The 18,035-nt window shown below is 52.6% G+C and overlaps 1 protein-coding gene across 2 annotated transcripts in view; it reads left to right on the forward strand.

Annotated features, from left to right (window-relative positions):
* PEBP4 (phosphatidylethanolamine binding protein 4) overlaps positions 1–18,035 on the forward strand; it is a 220,950-nt gene that overhangs the window by 193,089 nt on the left and 9,826 nt on the right. For both annotated transcript variants that reach the window (XM_070375569.1, XM_070375568.1), the window contains 2 exons: positions 11,873–11,918; positions 14,171–14,284. In XM_070375569.1, the coding sequence (XP_070231670.1) occupies positions 11,873–11,918; positions 14,171–14,284 (160 nt within the window). The remainder of the gene's footprint in view (positions 1–11,872; positions 11,919–14,170; positions 14,285–18,035) is intronic.

The raw sequence follows: 18,035 nt of genomic DNA on the forward strand, positions 1-18,035 counted from the left end.
AGAGAGAGACCCCAAAGTATAGACAAAGTCTTATCTTTCTCCTGAAGCCAAGTGTGGAACTGAAAATAGGGCAAAGGAGGGGGCCACAGCTAAGCTCAGAAGCCTGACTGAGGACCCACCAGCCTCTGGGGCCTGGGTTCTAGGACAACCGCATCCCAGAACTGGTCCATGGCCAGGACAGAGGAGCCCAGAGACAGCTGGCTGTTTCCTGGTTGGTGGTAGAGAGTAGAACAGTCGGGTTGGGGGGTGGGGAGACACAGGCAAAATGAGAGTAGATGGAAGGGGCAGGAAGGCCAGGATCCAGAGGAAACTGCTGAGCCAGATGCTATGAGAAGCCTTCTTGGCCGTCGGTGATCCCTACCTGGTGAACCTGGGGGAGCCCCCACATAGCTCTCACAACCACTCAGGGAGTGTTCTAGACACTGGTGCTCCCCCTGACCACTCACAAGCCCTGGAGCACTCCTCACCGGGCCAGGGGACAGTTATGGGGTTGCTGGACCCCCTCTGCCCAACTGGGGCTGGGGAGAAAAGGTCTGGGCAGATTGCCTCCTTCCAGCTTTCTGGTCTTCGCAGTCCCTCCTCTGGGGTTGCAGCCACCCAGCCAGAAAGACTAGATGCTGGAGATTAGAGATGCGGTTGATAAGGGCTGGCCTGAGGAGGTAGCCCTGCAGCTTCTTCCCCTCGGGCTGGCTACAGTTTCTCAAGTCCTGCTTGTTTCAGGATTAACTGTAGTGTTTCCTAATTGTTCTACTGCTTCAGGCGGCAGGCCAGCCTGCCACATCCCACCACAACAGGCAGGAGGGCAGGGGGCAGAGCCGGGACACCCCTGACTCCTAGTTGACCCCCCTCTCCTGCCCCAGCTCCCCTTCCTTCCTGTGTCCCCACCCCTCTGGCCCTCAGACTCTGGAGAGTAACAGAGAACAGCTCAGTTCTTACTCACAGCCCTCAGTCCTAATCAGTCATCCCTCAGTCCTGGTCTCCTGCCAAAGGCCTGGAGATTCCCACACCCCGCTTCTCCTAGTCCCACGGTCCACACTGTAGCCTCACCACCACTGGCCCCCTCCCCAAACACCCCCCACCCTGATGACCCCTGACATACCCACCAGTGAGAGGCTGCCTGGGAGAGGGAGTGTGTGGAAGGTTGTCTGTGTGTGTGTATGAGTGCCTTGCAAATGTGCATGTGTGTGGGTGTGTGTGAATGTGTGTTAAGTGTATATGTGTGAGTGTGTACATGTATAAGCATGTGTGAGTGTGTGGGCATTATGTGTATATATGTGTTGGATAAATGTGCAAGGTGGAGGGCTCTATGTGTATGACCGTGTATATGTGAGTGTGAGTGAGTGTATCTGAGGGTGTTGTGTGTGGGCATGTGTGAATACGTGTTTAGGTGGGGAATGTATGTGAGTGTGCATTGAATAAGCATGTCATGTGTGTATGCCAGCATGTGTGTGACTGAACACATGTATATGTGAGCACGTGAGGACATGTGTGATTGAATGTGCACAAGTGTGTGTGTGAGTTGAAGGCTGTGTGAGCATGTATACGTGAGTATGCATGCAAGTGCACGTGTTGTGTGTATGAGTGTGTGTGCATCAGTGGGGGCTGTGGATGCGTGTGGCTGAGTGAACTTAACTCACAGATCCCTTCTCTGGCTCTCGCCCCTCCTCCCACCCCCAACCCCTGCCATCCCCGCCCCTCGTCTAGCCTCCCTCCCTCCTGCTCCCAGCCAGGGCCAGCCCCTCCCCAGCTCCAGTCTCCTGTCTCACCCTTGCCGCTCCCCATCCTTCCCACCAGTTTTGGAAAAGTCTTGCCACTGTTTTGTTTCCTTGCTTCCACCACCAAGCACTTTCTGGCCAGATTCCCACCTGACCCCTGAGCCAGCAGCACCCTACTTCCTCCCCTATCCTGGATCCTCTGTCTGACCCCTGTGACTGGACCCCCATCCCAGCCCCTGCCTTCCCGGGGTGTGGGGGGCAACTGTGCCTTCTGTCCCTCCTCCGAGGGCCAACATCTCTATGTGAGTGGGTGTGTGTCTCCACAGGAAGGGGAAGAGAGAGGAATGGGAGAAGGCAGGCCAGGCTCAGATGGTGTCATTAGTAGACACTAATGCTCCTCATCAAGGCATATTAATAAACATCATGTGCCACACGCTCTGCACAGCCGGGCGAGTGCCAGCCCAGCGGGACGGGCCCCACATTCACAGCTGAGTAATCTCCGAGCCCACGGTGCCCCATTAGCTTCATGAGGCTGACCCTGCCAGGAGGCTTCCTGAGTCAATCACAGCAAAAGATAGCCAGTGGGATGGGTTCTGAGCAAGCGGCAGCTGGAGGCAGTGTCCCCTCCCCACTCAGCCTGGGCAGCAGTGACCTCAGCCCTTTCCTTCCACGCTGAACCCTGGGGAAAGGCGGCCCGTCATGATCCTTACACTCAGATGGCACCACAGGATCTCATACTATCCCATTTCCTAATTTCTTCTTCACGAGCCTGTGAGGAAACCAGGGCAGGTATCATTATCGTTGCTCCTTTACAGGTATGGAGACTAAGACGCTGGGAAATTAAGTGTCTTGCTCAAAGTCATGCGGCTAATAGGTAATGACATTGGACCAGTGCCCAGGTTGCCCTTTGGAACAGCTGTGTTAACAGCTCAGTCACTGATCCATGCTTTAACCCCATGGCACCAAATCCCTGGTTCTTGCAGCGCCAGACACCAGACCACGAAGCTCGGCTCTCTCAGCAGGACTGAGGACTTCCGTTCTCTCAATGGTGAGGGGCGGTCTCCTTAGCAGCAAATGGGCTACAAGGCAGAGACCGGAGTGAGCTAGCTTGCGCCAAGATGCTGGCAAAATGCCTGCCTCATTGTAGGTGCCCCGCAGGAGGTGGTTCCCCTGTCTTTATGTACTGACCGTGACATCTATATTAAATTATTGGACCTGGAGGAGGTTGGAGCAGGCGGAAGGCTGAATGGCCCGTTCTTTGTATTTATTTTTGAACATTGCAGTCTTGTGTTGTTGCAAGGTGAAAAACTGGTTATTCACTGACAGTATACCATCATGGTGTTTAAAATTACAGAAGGTATTCTCCGTGTGTGTGTGTGTGTGTGTGTGTGTGTGTGTGTTGAAGAACACAAGAACTAGTGTTTTAATAAGATCACTATCCAAGATATAATAGTTAAAATGAAAGGAGTTGGGAAGCTAAACATATAAGATTTGAGAGACCAGGGAAATGTTCTTATGAAAAATACCCAATTCCCTACATGAGTTCAAATAAATGAAGCATTCTGGCAACCTGTTGTTGGTACCGAAAGCTTCTGTGTTTGTTCCGTGTGTCTGGAAATGGCAGTCTTTAGCCTAAGCTGACAATGATGCATAATAATTATATTTAGCTATCACCTCATGATATTTGCTCTCAATCTATCTTAATATTTCTTGACTGTTTCTAATTGGGACAGGTTTAATGAGACCCTACATTGAGTTCTTTACTCCTTTTTTCCTTCCCACTCTCCTCCTAACCCTACCTTGATGCTACATCCAGAGAATGGGTAACCTGTAGCAGACCAGGGTCAAAGAGGGGGGCAGTCCACCATCTCCTGAGGTCCAAATCAGTCTCTGAGCTTCAGAGACTCAGAGCAACTAGGGAAAGTTTCCCCAAGGAGATGGGCATCCAGCCAATGCCGACCCCAGAAGGGATAACAAGCTCGAAGCTGACACTTGTGTAACAAGAAGCTTTGGGACCCAAATGCAAAGAAGGGAGCCCTGATGTTCTCAGGGCCATTATCTCTATGCAGAGTAATCCCGGGGATTCTTTCTCTCTCTAGTTATTTTTTTTTTTCTCCTGAGTCTGAAATTTTTTCTGTAATGAACATACTGTACTTTCATGACCTAAAACTGAAAAACTAACAGTCTGCAATGGGGATGGGCTGGAGTTTGAGGGTCCCATACTCACCTGCTGTGAGTGAGGCCATGGTCACAGGGTTCAGCTCCATCCAGATCTGACCTGCCATGTGGGCCATGTCCCAAAGCCTAGTCCCACCCAGATTCTTTCTTGACCAGAGAGGCAGCTGACCAGCCCACTTCAGTGAGGCTCCTGGGACACAGTTGCTGAGTATGTGGAAAACAGAAAAAGTCTTGCCGGGGTCTGTGGATACAAAGTTTGGGTTGTTGATGGCTTTGATTCTCAGATATCAGAAGCATTACCAGACACTGAAGCTTAACCCCAGCCTACATTTCAAGCCTTAACTTGAGCTTCTTCCAGACCCACCTGTTCTTTCCATGCCTTGTTTACATATTTATACCTTGCTTATGCAACTTCCTCAACTTAAAATGCCCCTTCCTTCCCCTATCCAGTCCACTAGAAAATAGGAAAACTCCTACACACCCTTCAAAGCCCAGGTGGAGTACAGCCTCCTTTCAATAGCTTTCCCTGATCACTAACCCCAAGCAGTTGCAATTTCCTTCTTCTATCCTCCTCCAGGATTTCCTATAGACTGCAATTATTTAGATGTATAATACAGTTATTTCTTTGACAGTATGTCTGCCCAACTAGATCATGTATTCCTCAATACCATAAAATGTGTCTTAATTCCTATTTCACAGGACTTCTCATTCATTGAATCTACCCATCTCCCCAGCCAGCATCCCTTGGGCCAACGCTATGCTCAATACTGTCACATACACACAGGTGCAAGACAGTGTGGCTTCTTTGGGAACCACATGCACGTCCACGTGACCTGGAACAAAAAACTTGGACAACCTGTTAGACACAACTTGTTAGACACAAGCAACCTTGACCCAGGCCTTGGGAAATCTTGCCTCTTAACCCAAAGACGTGGAGAGAGATGAAGTCCCTCCCATCCCGGTAACTGCTTACTCCAAGAAGCACACCAGCTACACCCCACCTCGCCCCAACCCATTTTGGCATCTGGAGATGCAGGAAAGTAACTGACTCCAGATTTGAAGCCAAACTAGGAATCAAAACCCAAGGGTCCTATTGCCAGTTGGTGTGATATACCAGAATTTGCTGGCCATCCGTGGGCATTTTCTAATGATGAAATTCGCCATGCAACCGCCCTATCCTTGAAGATGCCAGAGGAAGTCTATCAGGTCCTTGATGCTAACACTTCTTGAGGGAAACTGGTGCAAAGAAAAATTGGCCATCCTACACCCTCGAGTCTGTAAGCACTCAGCTCCCTGGAGGGCTCAGGTCTGTGCTTCCTTCTTACCACTTCCCACGGATTCCATTCCACCCGCCTCAATGGCCAGCCCGTTTTCCCAGCCCCAGGGCAAAAAGCAGGCCACAGGATTAATGGATCGCAGGCTTCCCCTTGGAGCAGGCACAGTCTCCCTGGCTGGGTCCTCTCCAGGTGGGTGTTAGGAGGCCTGGCAGCCGCAGCCCTGGGGGACTTCAGATACCAGGAGCTGTCAATGCCTACCACTCACTTACCCCTTGTGAACTGCAGAATCCATAGATTGCTGGGTAGTACTTTCTAATCTTGTGCCTTTTCTTAGATCCTTTGCCACTTGGCAACTTGCAGGCAGTTGTGCAGACAGCAAGGAGCATCTCATTCAATGCCAGTGTCAGAGCCTAGAACTCTGTCCTATTTTCCCTTCTTTTCCATTCCCCGCTCCGCCGCCCCACCGCCCCCCTCCCCCTGCCCCTACAAGTGCTCTGTTTTGCTCATTTCTCCCTCTGCTCTCCCTTATTTGCATGACACCCTTCTATACCTCACCTTTCAAGTTCAGGACTCTCTCGATGGGCACCCCACCCTCCGACCCAGAGATCACAAAGTAAAACTTCCCACTGTGACAGAGGTTTGAAGCCAGGTGGGAGAAGTGCATCCTCCCGCCCTGATGGGAAGAGGTGGGTGAAGAGACTAAATCATCTTCTCAGAAAGGTGCCGCGGGTCCTCTGCTCAGGGGTTCAGCAAGCCCAAGTACCTGGGACCTCCATGGATGCCCAGTTGGGTGGGCGGTTGCCTGGAGGTCATTGAAGGGAAGTGAGGAAGTGGGACCAGCTTCCCTCCTGAGAGCAGCGCTGAACCAGACCCCTGCCCCGCCCTCCAGATCTCACTACCCAAATCTGGCCACCATGCCTCACAGAGCCCTTAGCTAAGGGGCTCCCCCGGCTGGGGGAGGGGGCATCTCTGGACCCTCCATTCTCAGGGAATGTAGCTCTCCGGCTGTACCCAAGGGGACAAGAAATAAAGGACTGAGGTGACTTTCATCTAGATTGCTCACCTGTTTGTGGCTTTCCAAGGGTTTCATATTTCAGGGTCCCATCCCTGCATTGGGAAAATCCCCTGTAGGAGGACATGGCAACCCACTTCAGTATTCTTACCTGGGAAATCCCATGGACAGAGGAGCCTGGCAGGCTATAGTCCATGGGGACGCAAGAGTCAGACATGACTAAAGTGACTTAGCACATACACAGTATATCAGGGACCAATTCTGTCAGGGAACTCTGGGGCCTGGCCTGGGAAGGCAGAAGGACCCAGGTCCAGACAGTAGCAGTGTGGTCTCATCAGGAGAGGCTAGGACCAAGGGACTTCCCTGGTGGTCCAGTGGTTAAGACTCTGCCTTTCAATGCAAGGGATGAAGGTTCAATTCCTGGTCAGGGAACTAAGATCCCACATGCCACCGGGCAACTAAGCCTGCATGCCACAGCTACTGAGATGGCACTCCACAACCAGAGAGAAGCCCATATACCACAACTAAGACTCGACACCGCCAAAAATAAGTAAACAAAATCAGCCACCTCTGAAAGACAAAGCCTTCATTCATCTCCAAATGTCTATTGGACCCGTAAAAAAGCTGTCTTTGCTTGGGGGTCCCCCAGAAGCAGAGCCTGAGACAAGTATTTTAACACAAGCAGTTTATTTTGCTGGGGACACAAGAGAGCACTCAGTTAGGCAGTGGGTAAGACAGGAAAAGGAAGGTGCGTGAGCATGCAAGTTCCACTGTGGATTCCTGGAGCACTTATACACCAGTTCCCATCAGTCATTGGTTAAGAGCTATTGCCAGGGAAGTTTAACACCCCAGCACATCTGCCCTGATGCATGGGGGCTGGGGGTGAAGCAAGCTCTGGAGGCTGGTGCTGGCCCTGGGACCAGGAGAAATAGGTTGAAGGTGGAGCCAGTGAGCCAGGGAATGGGCCAGGGCACTGAGAACATCTAATACCCCTCCTGTGTGCCAAGTATCTTGAGAGCTACAAAGATAGAAAGGATACAGCCCCTGCCCTTGAGAAGCTGAAGCTCCTCTGGGTTTCTCTCCAGTCAAATGGGGAGACCAATCTCTGCCCTTCCCATACAAGAGCTGCTGTCAGATCCATTGATTGGACAGTACCCTCGAGAATAAATACTAAAAGCTCGTTACAAATGTAAGATGGGATGGGGGGGCAGCTGTCAGCTTCCAGCACTGTGTTTTGTTTTGTTTTGTTTTTTTAATAATTTTATTTATTTAGGCTGTGCTGGGTCTTCGTTGCCTCTCAGGCTTTTCTCTAGTTGTGGCAAGTAGGGGCTACTCTGTAGTTGCGGTACTCGGGCTTCTCGCTCCAGAGGCTTCTCTTGTTGCAGAGCATGGGCTCTAGGGCACATGGGCTCAGTAATTGTGGCTCCCCGGCTCTAGAGCACAGGCTCAGCAGTTGTGGTGCACAGGCTTAGTTGCTCCATGGCATGTGGGATCTTCCCGTATCAGGGATCGAACCTGTGTCTCCTGCATTTGCAAGGTGGATTCTTTACCTCTGAGCCACCAGGAAAGCCCAGCACTGTGTTCTTTACTTGCCCTGAGACAAGCCCCAGTCAGAACAACCCTGGCTGAGACAGCCTGCATCACCCTGGTCCGTGAAATGAGGTTCCTGCAACTCCCCATCGAGCCTCAGCTCTTCTTAAACATCTCACATGTCAGTTTCAAACTAGCTCAACAAGACACGATGGGTTCTGAGGTGGGAGAGAGCTGGAAGGAAAGTCTCATGTTCTATAAACCAGGACATTCCTCCATAGGGTCCACAGAGTTGAGCTTCTTCTCTGTGATAGAATAGTATGTGTTAGTTTGTGTGCCACCTAGCTCTGTACACACCCTTCATGCACACACATGCACATTTACACACACATGGATGTACATATGCACACATCAAGCACCAGAATCTAAAAAGAGGGGAGACTATCTTATATCCCGAGCATTTAAGGGTCCAACTCAGCAATTTCCCACCTCTTGCTCCCCTCCCGCTGCTAAGAGGATGTTGAGTGTTGGGTTCCGCATTTCCAAAGGATGCTGATGAGGAAAGGAGTTGCTGTCCCAAGGCCACTGGGTCCCTGTGACTTAGAAGGGCCCAGAACATCCTCCCAAGCGCACTGACAAAACACCTCCGGTGCTCCCATACTGAAATCCCAGAAAACCCATCCCGGACTTCTCAGTGTTCTTGAGGATTAGCAATCCAACTATTTTCATGCTGTGTGTAATTTCTGTCATTATTTCCTTTTTAAGAATCTGCATTCAGACAAGTTTCTTTTGAAAATGTCCACCTGTCTTAGCTATAGTTAGGGAAAGGAAGTTTTGTCTGTGCCAGTCTTAAAGAGGAGCAGCATGCCTGGGGGCCGAGAAGGGGGTAGTGGGGAAAGAAAGGAAGCCCTCCCCTCCTGAGGCTCTCCTGCCAAAGCTCTTCTCTGCTGACTCGACAGGTGTGGGGTCTGGTCCTCAAATGCTGAGCTTGTTGCCACTCTCAGGGTACTTCCCTCAACCCCGTCTCCTCTGAATAATAGATTTCCCTCTTCTCTTCAAAATTCCCCCGAATCTCCTCCATCTCCAAAGCTTTCCAGCTGTCTAAGGTGACTTTCCTGCTTTCTAAGGTGATGTGCGACACTGTAAGCCATGATGATGCTTTAGGAGAGTTCATGTTTTCACATGGGATGGGGGTGGTGTTGAGGGGGTGCGTAATCATTGCCACAGGAGCCCCAGTCCTCCAGGTAATGTTGTTCAATCACTCAGTCAAGTCCGATTCTTTGCAACCCCACGGACTGCAGCACGCCAGGCTTCCCTGTCCTCCATTAGCTGGATAATACCTGTATACATTAATAATGGTCTTCCTGGGACTTCCCTGGTGGTCCAGTGGTTAAGACTCCATGCTTCCAATGCAAGGGGTGCATGTTCAATCCCTGGTCAGGGAACAAGGATCCTGTATGCCACAGGGTACTGCCAAGAAAAATTAATACATAACGGTGGGTGGCTCAGATGGTGAAGAATCTGCCTACATTGCAGGAGACCTGGGTTCAATCTCTAGGTTGGGAAGATCCCCTAAAGAAGGAAACGGCTACCCACTCCAGCATCCTTGCCTGGAGAATCCCATAGTCAGAGGAGTCTGGCGGGCTAAAGTCCACAGGGTCGCAAAGAGTCAGACATGACTGAGCAACTAAGTCTTTCACTTTTCCCAAAAAACACCTCCTAGAGAAGGAAAGGGATTGTCACAGTGTCTTAGAAGAAGTACTGTGGGTCCAAGGTCAAAGGGTCTGAGGCCCCCTCCTCCTAGAACCTTTGGCATTCGCTCACTCACCACTCGCGTGGTGCTGGACGTGTTGTCTGAGCTCTTTTGGGGACTCAACTTGCTCACCCTTGGATTTGGTTTGCTAAGGCCCCCACCAGGTGTTAGTTCTGTGGTAGAAACATTAAGCCCCTGAGGACAGTTGATGGCCAAAGGGGAGCTTAGCCAATTCCCAACCCAACTTGAGTAAACACCAACAGAGCTGACCACATTCAGGGACCCTTCTGCTGCCTGGTCTTTTCTCAGAACTTTCCATGGTGCTTTTCCTGCCAACAAGGATTAGTATCTGTCCAAGGACAGGGTCCCGAGAGACCCTCTAGGCTCTCCAGGCCATCAGTACCATCTGCTCACGGCCCCTGGCAGCTGCCTCAGCCGATCTCGGGGGCAGTGGGCAGGGGAAGGCGGGCAGGAAGGGCCGCCAGTGTTACTAAGGGTTTGCATGTGTCCTTGCCAAACCAGCCCCGGCCAAGGAGAAAAAGACTCCCCAGAGTGAAAGGGAGGGGACGGAGAGCCTCCCCACCCTCATGGAGGCTACGATCAGACTTTCCACACTGCTCTGACCCTACAGGCCCAGGGCCTACCGCGCCCTCGCCCCCTCTCTGTGTTTGCACCAGGAGAGAGGCCTGTTTATCACTCTGGGTGGGACCCAAGCCTGTGGGGAATTGAAAAGAAACAGCCGGCCTAGGTTGCTATTGTTTTGTTTAAACAAACCACTGGCCGGGCTGACTTGGGAAGGAATGAGGGGGAGGCTGGGAACGAGGGGGAGGCCAGGCTGGGCTGGGCTTCCCTGGCCTCAGCACCCACCTTTCAGTCCTGCTAGAGAGGCCAGGGAGCTATTCGGAGAAAGCGACTGGAAGGCCTCAGGTCCTCCCCGCCTCTCCTGGGAGAGAGAAGAGTATCCAGGGGAGGGGCCTCCATTTCCCCCACACATCCTGCCACCCCAGCACCTCAGCTGCTGGCCACACCAGGGTCTCAAGCCAGCCCTAGATAAGGCCTGGCCTGATCCTGGGGGAGAGGGGGTAAGCAGAGCTCGGGTCCATCTGAGGGGCTGAATTAGAAGGCTACCTGGGTGCTACTGAGCAAACAAGATGGGGTGAGGCTGAGGGCAAGGACATCAAAAGACATGCAGGAAACAGTGGGAGTGGGGCTCAAAGCGGGGCTCCATCCTTCTGCAGTCTCCTGCCCTTTCTTCCTACCACAGGTGACCTAGCTGGACACGGAGGAGCAGGGAGAGGGGAGGGAGAGGGATATTCTGGCACAAACTTGGACAAACTGCAGCGTAAAGGGGAGAACAGGAAGGGGATGGGGGGTCTGGAATGGAACGGGGCTTGCGTTTTTGTAAAAAGGAAACCACACTGGGGTTTGGGTCACTCAGACTCTGAGAAGCTCCGCAGAGACCTGAGGAGAAATATCGCATGCTCCCCTGCCCCACCCCACCCCTACCTCCTCTCACGGGTAAGGAGCAGGGGCCGCACCAGCAGGGCTGGGTGGAAAGGTGGCCAGGGCACAGTTAGGTGTTGGCAGAACCAGCGAAGAGCCACACTAATCACCATCATTAAGGCTATAAAACCCCACACCTAGGGGCCGCAGGACTCTCTGGCATGGCCCAGGGCCCCGAGCCATGGCACAGACCCAGGGGCCCGCTCCAGCACCTTTCATCTGAGCATCTCCCGGCCCTGCACAAACAGTAATTAGCACCCGCCCCCAGGATCACCTCATTATCTCACAGACACTGAGTGGAGGGGAGGGGGAAGGGAAAGGGAGCAAGGGAAGGGGGAAAACTGAGGCTGTCCCAGCCACCCAGCATGGTGGACTGAGTCCCCTCGAGCCTCAGAATCAGGCGGTCCAGCCTCCTCTGGCCCTCCCTTGCCCTGCTAGCTGCTCAGGCAGCCGTTGGCAGAGTATTCTGAAGGTCCCAAAGACAGCCTGAGAGGATGGGCAAGCAGTGAGCATGGTCAGCCCAGGCACTAGATTTAACAGGACCCACAGACCTAGAGGTGCATCCTGGGCTCAGCCTAGGAGCACGGAGGGTGAGGGGGGGATGTCTCTTCCGGAAGGATCCTCTCAGGCTCTCCATAGACCAGGGGGTCCGTGCCTTGCCAGCAGGTCATCCCCAACAATGTCTGTATCTGTCCTCTCTCCCAGACCCCCTGAGGCACCATTCTAAACCCCACAGCCTGTCCTAGCAGCATCCCCCAGGACAGTCAGACCGCTTCCTCCTTTCCCATTCTGCTCTCTCAGAGAGAAAGACAGAACTCAGCAGAGCCTACTGGGACTGAGTGGATGGTGTGGTCTTCCGCTGCCCTGGGAGTAACCCTTGCCCGTGCCTATCTCTTATTTTCAGGGCTCCGACATGAAGATAGGGAAGATTCAGGGCCAGGAGTTATCGCGTGAGTGACACCCTCCAGGGCCCCTCCCCCCAGCCAGGGCAATGACAAGCATCATAGCAATACAGCTTCACGGTGTGGGAAGCACTGATCCCCGAGTTCACTTGGACGTTCTGATTTAATCTTCACAACTGTCCTTTAAGGTCACTGCCATCAACATCTCTTTTATAAAGAGGAGGAAACTGAGGCATAGACCCACCTGTCCCATGTCACACAACCAGTAAGAGATGGAGCCTACATTAACTTACAGGGCTTTTCTGAGACAGAACCCGGAACCAGAACTGCCCCCCAAAATGGGCTTGGTCCCCTCCCTGCTCCCTCCCAGCCCTACTATGCAGCTGCATGGACCTCCCTTTTCTCCAATCCCCTCTTCTTCCCACCCCCATCCTCACCACCAGCTCCCCTCCTCCCTTCCCTCTGGGATCCGCCAGCAAGAGCAGGCCCACCACTCAGCTTGAAGCAACTGCTCCAAGGATGAGCTGGCCCCTGGCAAAGGGTTGAGCAAGAAAAAAAACAACTGAGTTTCATGGTTTGGTGAAGCAACACAGACTCGGGCACCAGCCAGGCCTGGATACAAAGCCCAGCTCCACCACTGACTGTCAACTCAGAGCCCCAGTTTCCTCATCTAGATAATAGCCATAATACCCGCCTTCCCGAGTCGTGATGAGGATTCCCGGGATGCGACAACCCACTCTAGTATCCCTGACTGGAGAATCCCATGGACAGAGAGGAACCTGGCAGGCTACAGTCCACGGGTCACAGAGTCGGACACAACTGAGCGACTAACACTTGTGACTAGTGACATGGGAAAGCACCTAGCTGGGGCCTGGGCCCAAGATGCAGCTCAACAAATGTGTCCCATTGTCTTCCTCCTCGTGCCTCTCAGCTCTACTTTTGGAGGGAGAGTTTCTTCAGGAACACCCTAGTGAGAAGAGCTTCCATCTCCATCTCCCCCTAGGACAAATTCCCAGCTGCACAGAACCACTGAGATCCATCACTGGACAGCAGTATTTGTATAAAAAAAAGCGTCAATTTACCCACACGCACACACTGCAGAGCCCCTCCAAAATAGCCTGGGCACACATGCACCAGTTCCTGCAAAACCCACACCCACCCCAGTGTAGACCCTGGTTCACACAACTCACATGACTTCTGGCAGACCCTGGGTTCACACACACACACACACACACACATCTGCTCTGCAATGTAAAAACCCAGGGAGGAATGAATAGTCAGGAATTCCCCTGGCTGCGAGCATGCCAGAGGCCGGAAGTGCACCAGGAGGAAAGCTTCCACCGCTCTGAGAAGCAAGTGATTCTTGTCTAACTGACAATCAGGAGAGGGAAGTGGCCATCATATGTCAATGCTCCATCCCACTAGCAGCATCCTTGCAAACACTCCATCCCCACCCACCCCTCAGAAGATGCTTGGTTCCTTGGAAAGAAAGATGAAGGGAGCAGAGGGGTGGGAAAGAGGCACCACACTCTTGGAAGGAGGCCCAGCTGGAACAGTCTGCAGAAGTCTGACCCGCAAAACCCCGAGGCCCTGCATAAACTTAGGGGAAGGATGAGAGATGTCCCCACTCCACATCTCCCCCTCAACAAACAGTGCCTCCCGCACAAAGAGCAAAAGGAGGGGAGATGGGCACTCTTCTCCGGAAGAGACTGAGTCAGCTCCCGGTGCCCCAAGCACCCAGATCCTACAGCTTCCATGATCAAACCTTTGAACCGAGTCCCACCCACCCCCGTAACCACTTCCAGATCCTCCGGATCCAGCCAAGAAATTTGCTTCTTTGGGGATTGAGTTCATAAGGAAATGCTGAGAAAATAAATAAAAATCCCCTGCCAAACACACTCGCAGAGGAAGATGGGGTTTCTCTTGAGGCAGGAAATCCATCAGGATAGACCAAAGCGGAAAGGGGACAACACCAAGACCCACTGGTCCGGAAAGGCCCAAGAGTCCAGCCAGCACCCAAGACCTTCAACCTGCCCACACCTCCTCCTCCCCCCACCACCCCAAACAATGCGCTTCTTAAATGAAGTGACTGAAGATGAGATTCTGCCCAAGATAAAGCCTGAAGGTCTGCAGTATGTGGACCTCCCCCCACCCACACACACACAGCTGGGACCCCAGGAGAGTCAGCGAGGACCATGAAAAGGACCAAGACTGACTCTTTGCCCCCTTCCCAGAGCAGCCAGGAGCCCCTGTGTACTGGGGCACATGGAGCCCACCCTCTCTCCTTTTTCTTCCCATAGCCTACCATCCTCCCTCCCCACCAGCACACAGTGGCTTACATCGCTACCAGTTCTTTGTCTATCTTCAGGAAGGAAGGACCATCTCTCTCTCTCCCAAAGAAAACAAAACTCGAGGTAAGACCTTCCCATTATTCAAAACTGGGGTGAATTCTGGGGTGGAAGTGAATGGTTCGAGTATTTGTGGGCAAGTTGCGACCTTAACTCTACCCATGAGCCTTAGAGTGTTAGTCGCTTAATCATGTCTGACTCTTTGCAACTCCATGAACTATAGCCTGCTAGTCTCCTCTGTCCATGGGATTCTCCAGGCAAGAATACTGGAGTGGGTTGCCATTCCCTTCTCCAAGGGATCTTCCCGACCCAGGGATCAAACCCGGGTCTCCTGACTTGCAGGCAGATTCTTTACCATCTGAGCCACCAGGGAAGTCCATGAGCCTTGGAGGCCAGAGTCAAAGGGTGTGGTGTCTCTTGAGAATAAACCGGGATGAATGTCCCAAAAGAGATGTTGACATCAGACATGGTCTCCCCCTAGAAGCCAGTTCCATCATCCCTGATGGAGGCTTTAGTTGGGTAGTTGGGTCTATAAGGCAGGGTCCCAAAGTGGGTAACTAGAGTCAGAGAAAGAAGCATCTCCTCCAGTAGCTTCAAATGGCATGTGCAGGCAGCTACCCCACAGCACTTCTGCATATAATTGTACCCAGTAATTGAGTCTGATCTGGGCGAGAGGGCCCTGGAATGCCATCCTGCCGGTCTGTCTTCATCGGTCCTTAATTGCTCTGTGCCATCTCAGTGGTGGGACAGAGACATCCCTGGCCATGCCCCCTCTTTGGCTTCTCTGAGCAGCCCTCCCAGCACTCTCCAGAGGACCCAGAACCCGCAGCACCCCAGTGGTTAACCCAGCCTGCATGGCCTTGGTCCTCCTACCACCAGAGCTGAGGCCCTGAAGGAGCTGGGGACACCTGGCTACTGAGATGCCATGTCACAGGTGACTCACCTGACCCTGTGAGGGCCACGCCACCCTCTCTGAACCTAAGATTTCTCTTCATGAATGTGGGAAATAATGTGATCCCTGTGCGCTGTATGTCTCACACCCCGTTTTAGGGAAGGGAAGAGAATGTGGAATGCATGAATGCCAACTTGGGAGGACAAAGGGCACATCCCCCAGGCTGACAGAGGGTGAGGGGGTGGGTGGGCGTCATCAGCCATTTCCTCTCACCCAGTGATCCTAACCAACCTCCACCCACTGGGAAGCCAGAGAAGGTATTGTCACAAGTCTGCCTCGGGCCTCAGAGGAGAGGAGGGGAGTGTGGAGCCCTTCAGATGTGCCGAGCAGGGTCCACCAATCACAGGTGGCTCCAGGCCGCCCTGGAAGTGGAGCTGGTACAACCTTTCTACCGGTGAACCTTCCCCAGATGCCCCGAGCGCCTCACCAATCTGTAATCTATTCAAACAGCTTTGCCAGAGACATGGTTTCAAGTTTGGCTACAAAGAGAGAAGGGAAATAAAAATGTTTCTTGTCCAGACCAAGACCAGTTTCTCCAGTTCCCTAGGTCCCTGTCTCATCACGAAGCCCCTTCCACCAATCCTGGTACTGCGATTTTCCAGGGGGGCTGGAAACCAGCACCTCAGCCTACAATGTTTATGCGACATGGGAGTCGAATAAAGGAACACAATGCCTTTGAGGTCCACATTAAACATCAGGGCCTCAATGCCAGTGCCCTGGACAGGATAACGCTCAGACAGTCCCCTGAAGGGGCCTCCAGCGGACCAAGTACTCTTCCAGGGTGAGAGAGGGATGGAGCCGGGAGAAACATTAGGCGATGCCCAGAGGAGCTGCGAAAGGGGCGAAGGAGGAGGACAGGTGCGCGCACCAAAGACCTCTGCCACCCCTTGCACAGCTTGTCCTCCAGAGCCATCGGTGCCTTTCCTATGACTGCAGCAGCAGGCAATGAAACTGCAAGCCCATTGGGCCTGAAACTCATTATTCGTCCCCTTTGGATCTTTGCCAAAGCCACGGTTTTTTGTGCACTCCCAGCAAAACCCTCCTTCCATCTCTGTGAAAACTTTGGAACCGGACTTGCCGCTGGGCAGAGTCCCTTTGGCTACCATATGCTGTTTTGTTTGCTGCCAGCAATGGAGACGGTAAAATTATTCTGGCAGATGAAAGTTTCCAGGTTGCAGTCCCATGGTGTGATGTCTTCCATGTGCCCCGTGCTAAGGTCTTTGGAGGGAACATGATCCAGGGCACAGGGAAAGATCCCTGCCCTCAAGGGGCTTACAATCTCCTTTGGAAACACTCAAATAACAATGCAGAGCAGTGTATAATTAAGCACTTAATTGTGTGTTTCTGGCTGGAAGGACAACGGGAGCTCCAGTGGACTTAGGGACAGTCCTGTCCCTTTCCAGGTTCCCTTTCCCTCCAGGATGACACACCTTCTTCAGCTGGGAAGAGTGAAAAGTATTTTACTGCAGGGTGAGGAAACATTGATTTCTAGTCTACCTAGTGGTTTGACGTCTCAGCAGGTCAGCTAATGTCTCTGGGCCGTGATTTCCTCCTCTAGAAAACAAAGAGTTGGATCTTCAGATCCACAGTGTCCTGAGGCCACTTGGAGGAGGCCGAGTGTAGGCTGGCCCTGGAGAAGGAAGAGATTCGAATCCTTGAGTGAAGGGGGAAAGGGTGCTCTGGACTGGGGAAACTGCAGAGGCAAAGCTTATTTTTAAAAGTGAGAAGGGCTTCCCTGGTGGTCCAGTGGTTGGGAATCCACCTGCCAGCGCGGACACAGGTTTGATCCCTGGTCCGGGAATATCCCACATACCATGGAACAACTAACCCAGGAGCCACAACTACTGAAGCCCGTGTGCCCTAGAGCAACAAGATGCTGGATCTTATTGTACTCCACAGCAAGAAGAGCCACCACAGTGAGAAGTCCACTCCCCACAACTAGAGAAAAGCCTGAGCTGCAACAAAGACCCAGCACAGCCAAAAATAAATAAATAAATTTTTAAAAAAAATATAAAAAGTGGGGAGGCCCCCTGTGATGGTGATGAAAGGAGAAAGTGGGAGGTCATGGAGGTTCTCCAAAGCCCAGCACAGGCATGACTTTGGTGGGGGCCCTAGAGAACTACTGGAGATTGCCCATGTGAAGAGTAACACACAAAAGCCACTCTTTAGAGAAAACTGCACCAGAGTGGTGGGCAGCACAGACTAGAATGAGAGGACAGGAGGCCATTGGGGGGCCTAGGGGTGTGTGGCATGGACGAGCCCAGGGCTGACTGCAAAAGCAGAAGCTGCTTGTGTGCATTTCCCAAGGCCAGGCAGTCTCTAACATTCGCACAGTGCCAGAGGGTCTCTGGGCACTCAAGCTGGACCAGCCCTCAGGAGTCCAGGACAAGAGGCCTTGCCCATGAGCACAGGCCCTGGGGCTTACTTTGATCTAGTTTTCTTTCCATGGAGGGAGGTGGGGAGTCCCAGGGTATGTGTGCCATAGCCAATCCTGGTCAAGTGACCCCTGGATGAACTGACAGGAACAGCATCCAGAGGCTGGACGGGAGAGGTCAGTATGCAAGAGCCCATGTAGAAGGGTATCCACGGAAGATGGTTAACTTGACTCAGTCCTTTGGGGTTGCTCCTTATGCTGGAACTTAGCTGTGAATGACAAGATTCAATGAGAATGAAGCATGAGATTATTCTCCATGAACTTATATGACTGTTTTGGGGGTCAGGATTGATGGGGGAGGTGGCATTGTTCAGGGTCAGGGGCCCAACCCTCTCCAGGATTCCTCTTTGTCCTGTGACTCCAGGATGACATACGAGGGGGCAACAGATGGGAGATCTCAACATCCAAATGCTCACTGTCCGACCCTGGAC

The sequence above is a fragment of the Bos mutus genome, chromosome 8 (genome assembly GCF_027580195.1).
Source record: "Bos mutus isolate GX-2022 chromosome 8, NWIPB_WYAK_1.1, whole genome shotgun sequence".
In the NCBI taxonomy this organism is placed as follows: Eukaryota; Metazoa; Chordata; class Mammalia; order Artiodactyla; family Bovidae; genus Bos; species Bos mutus.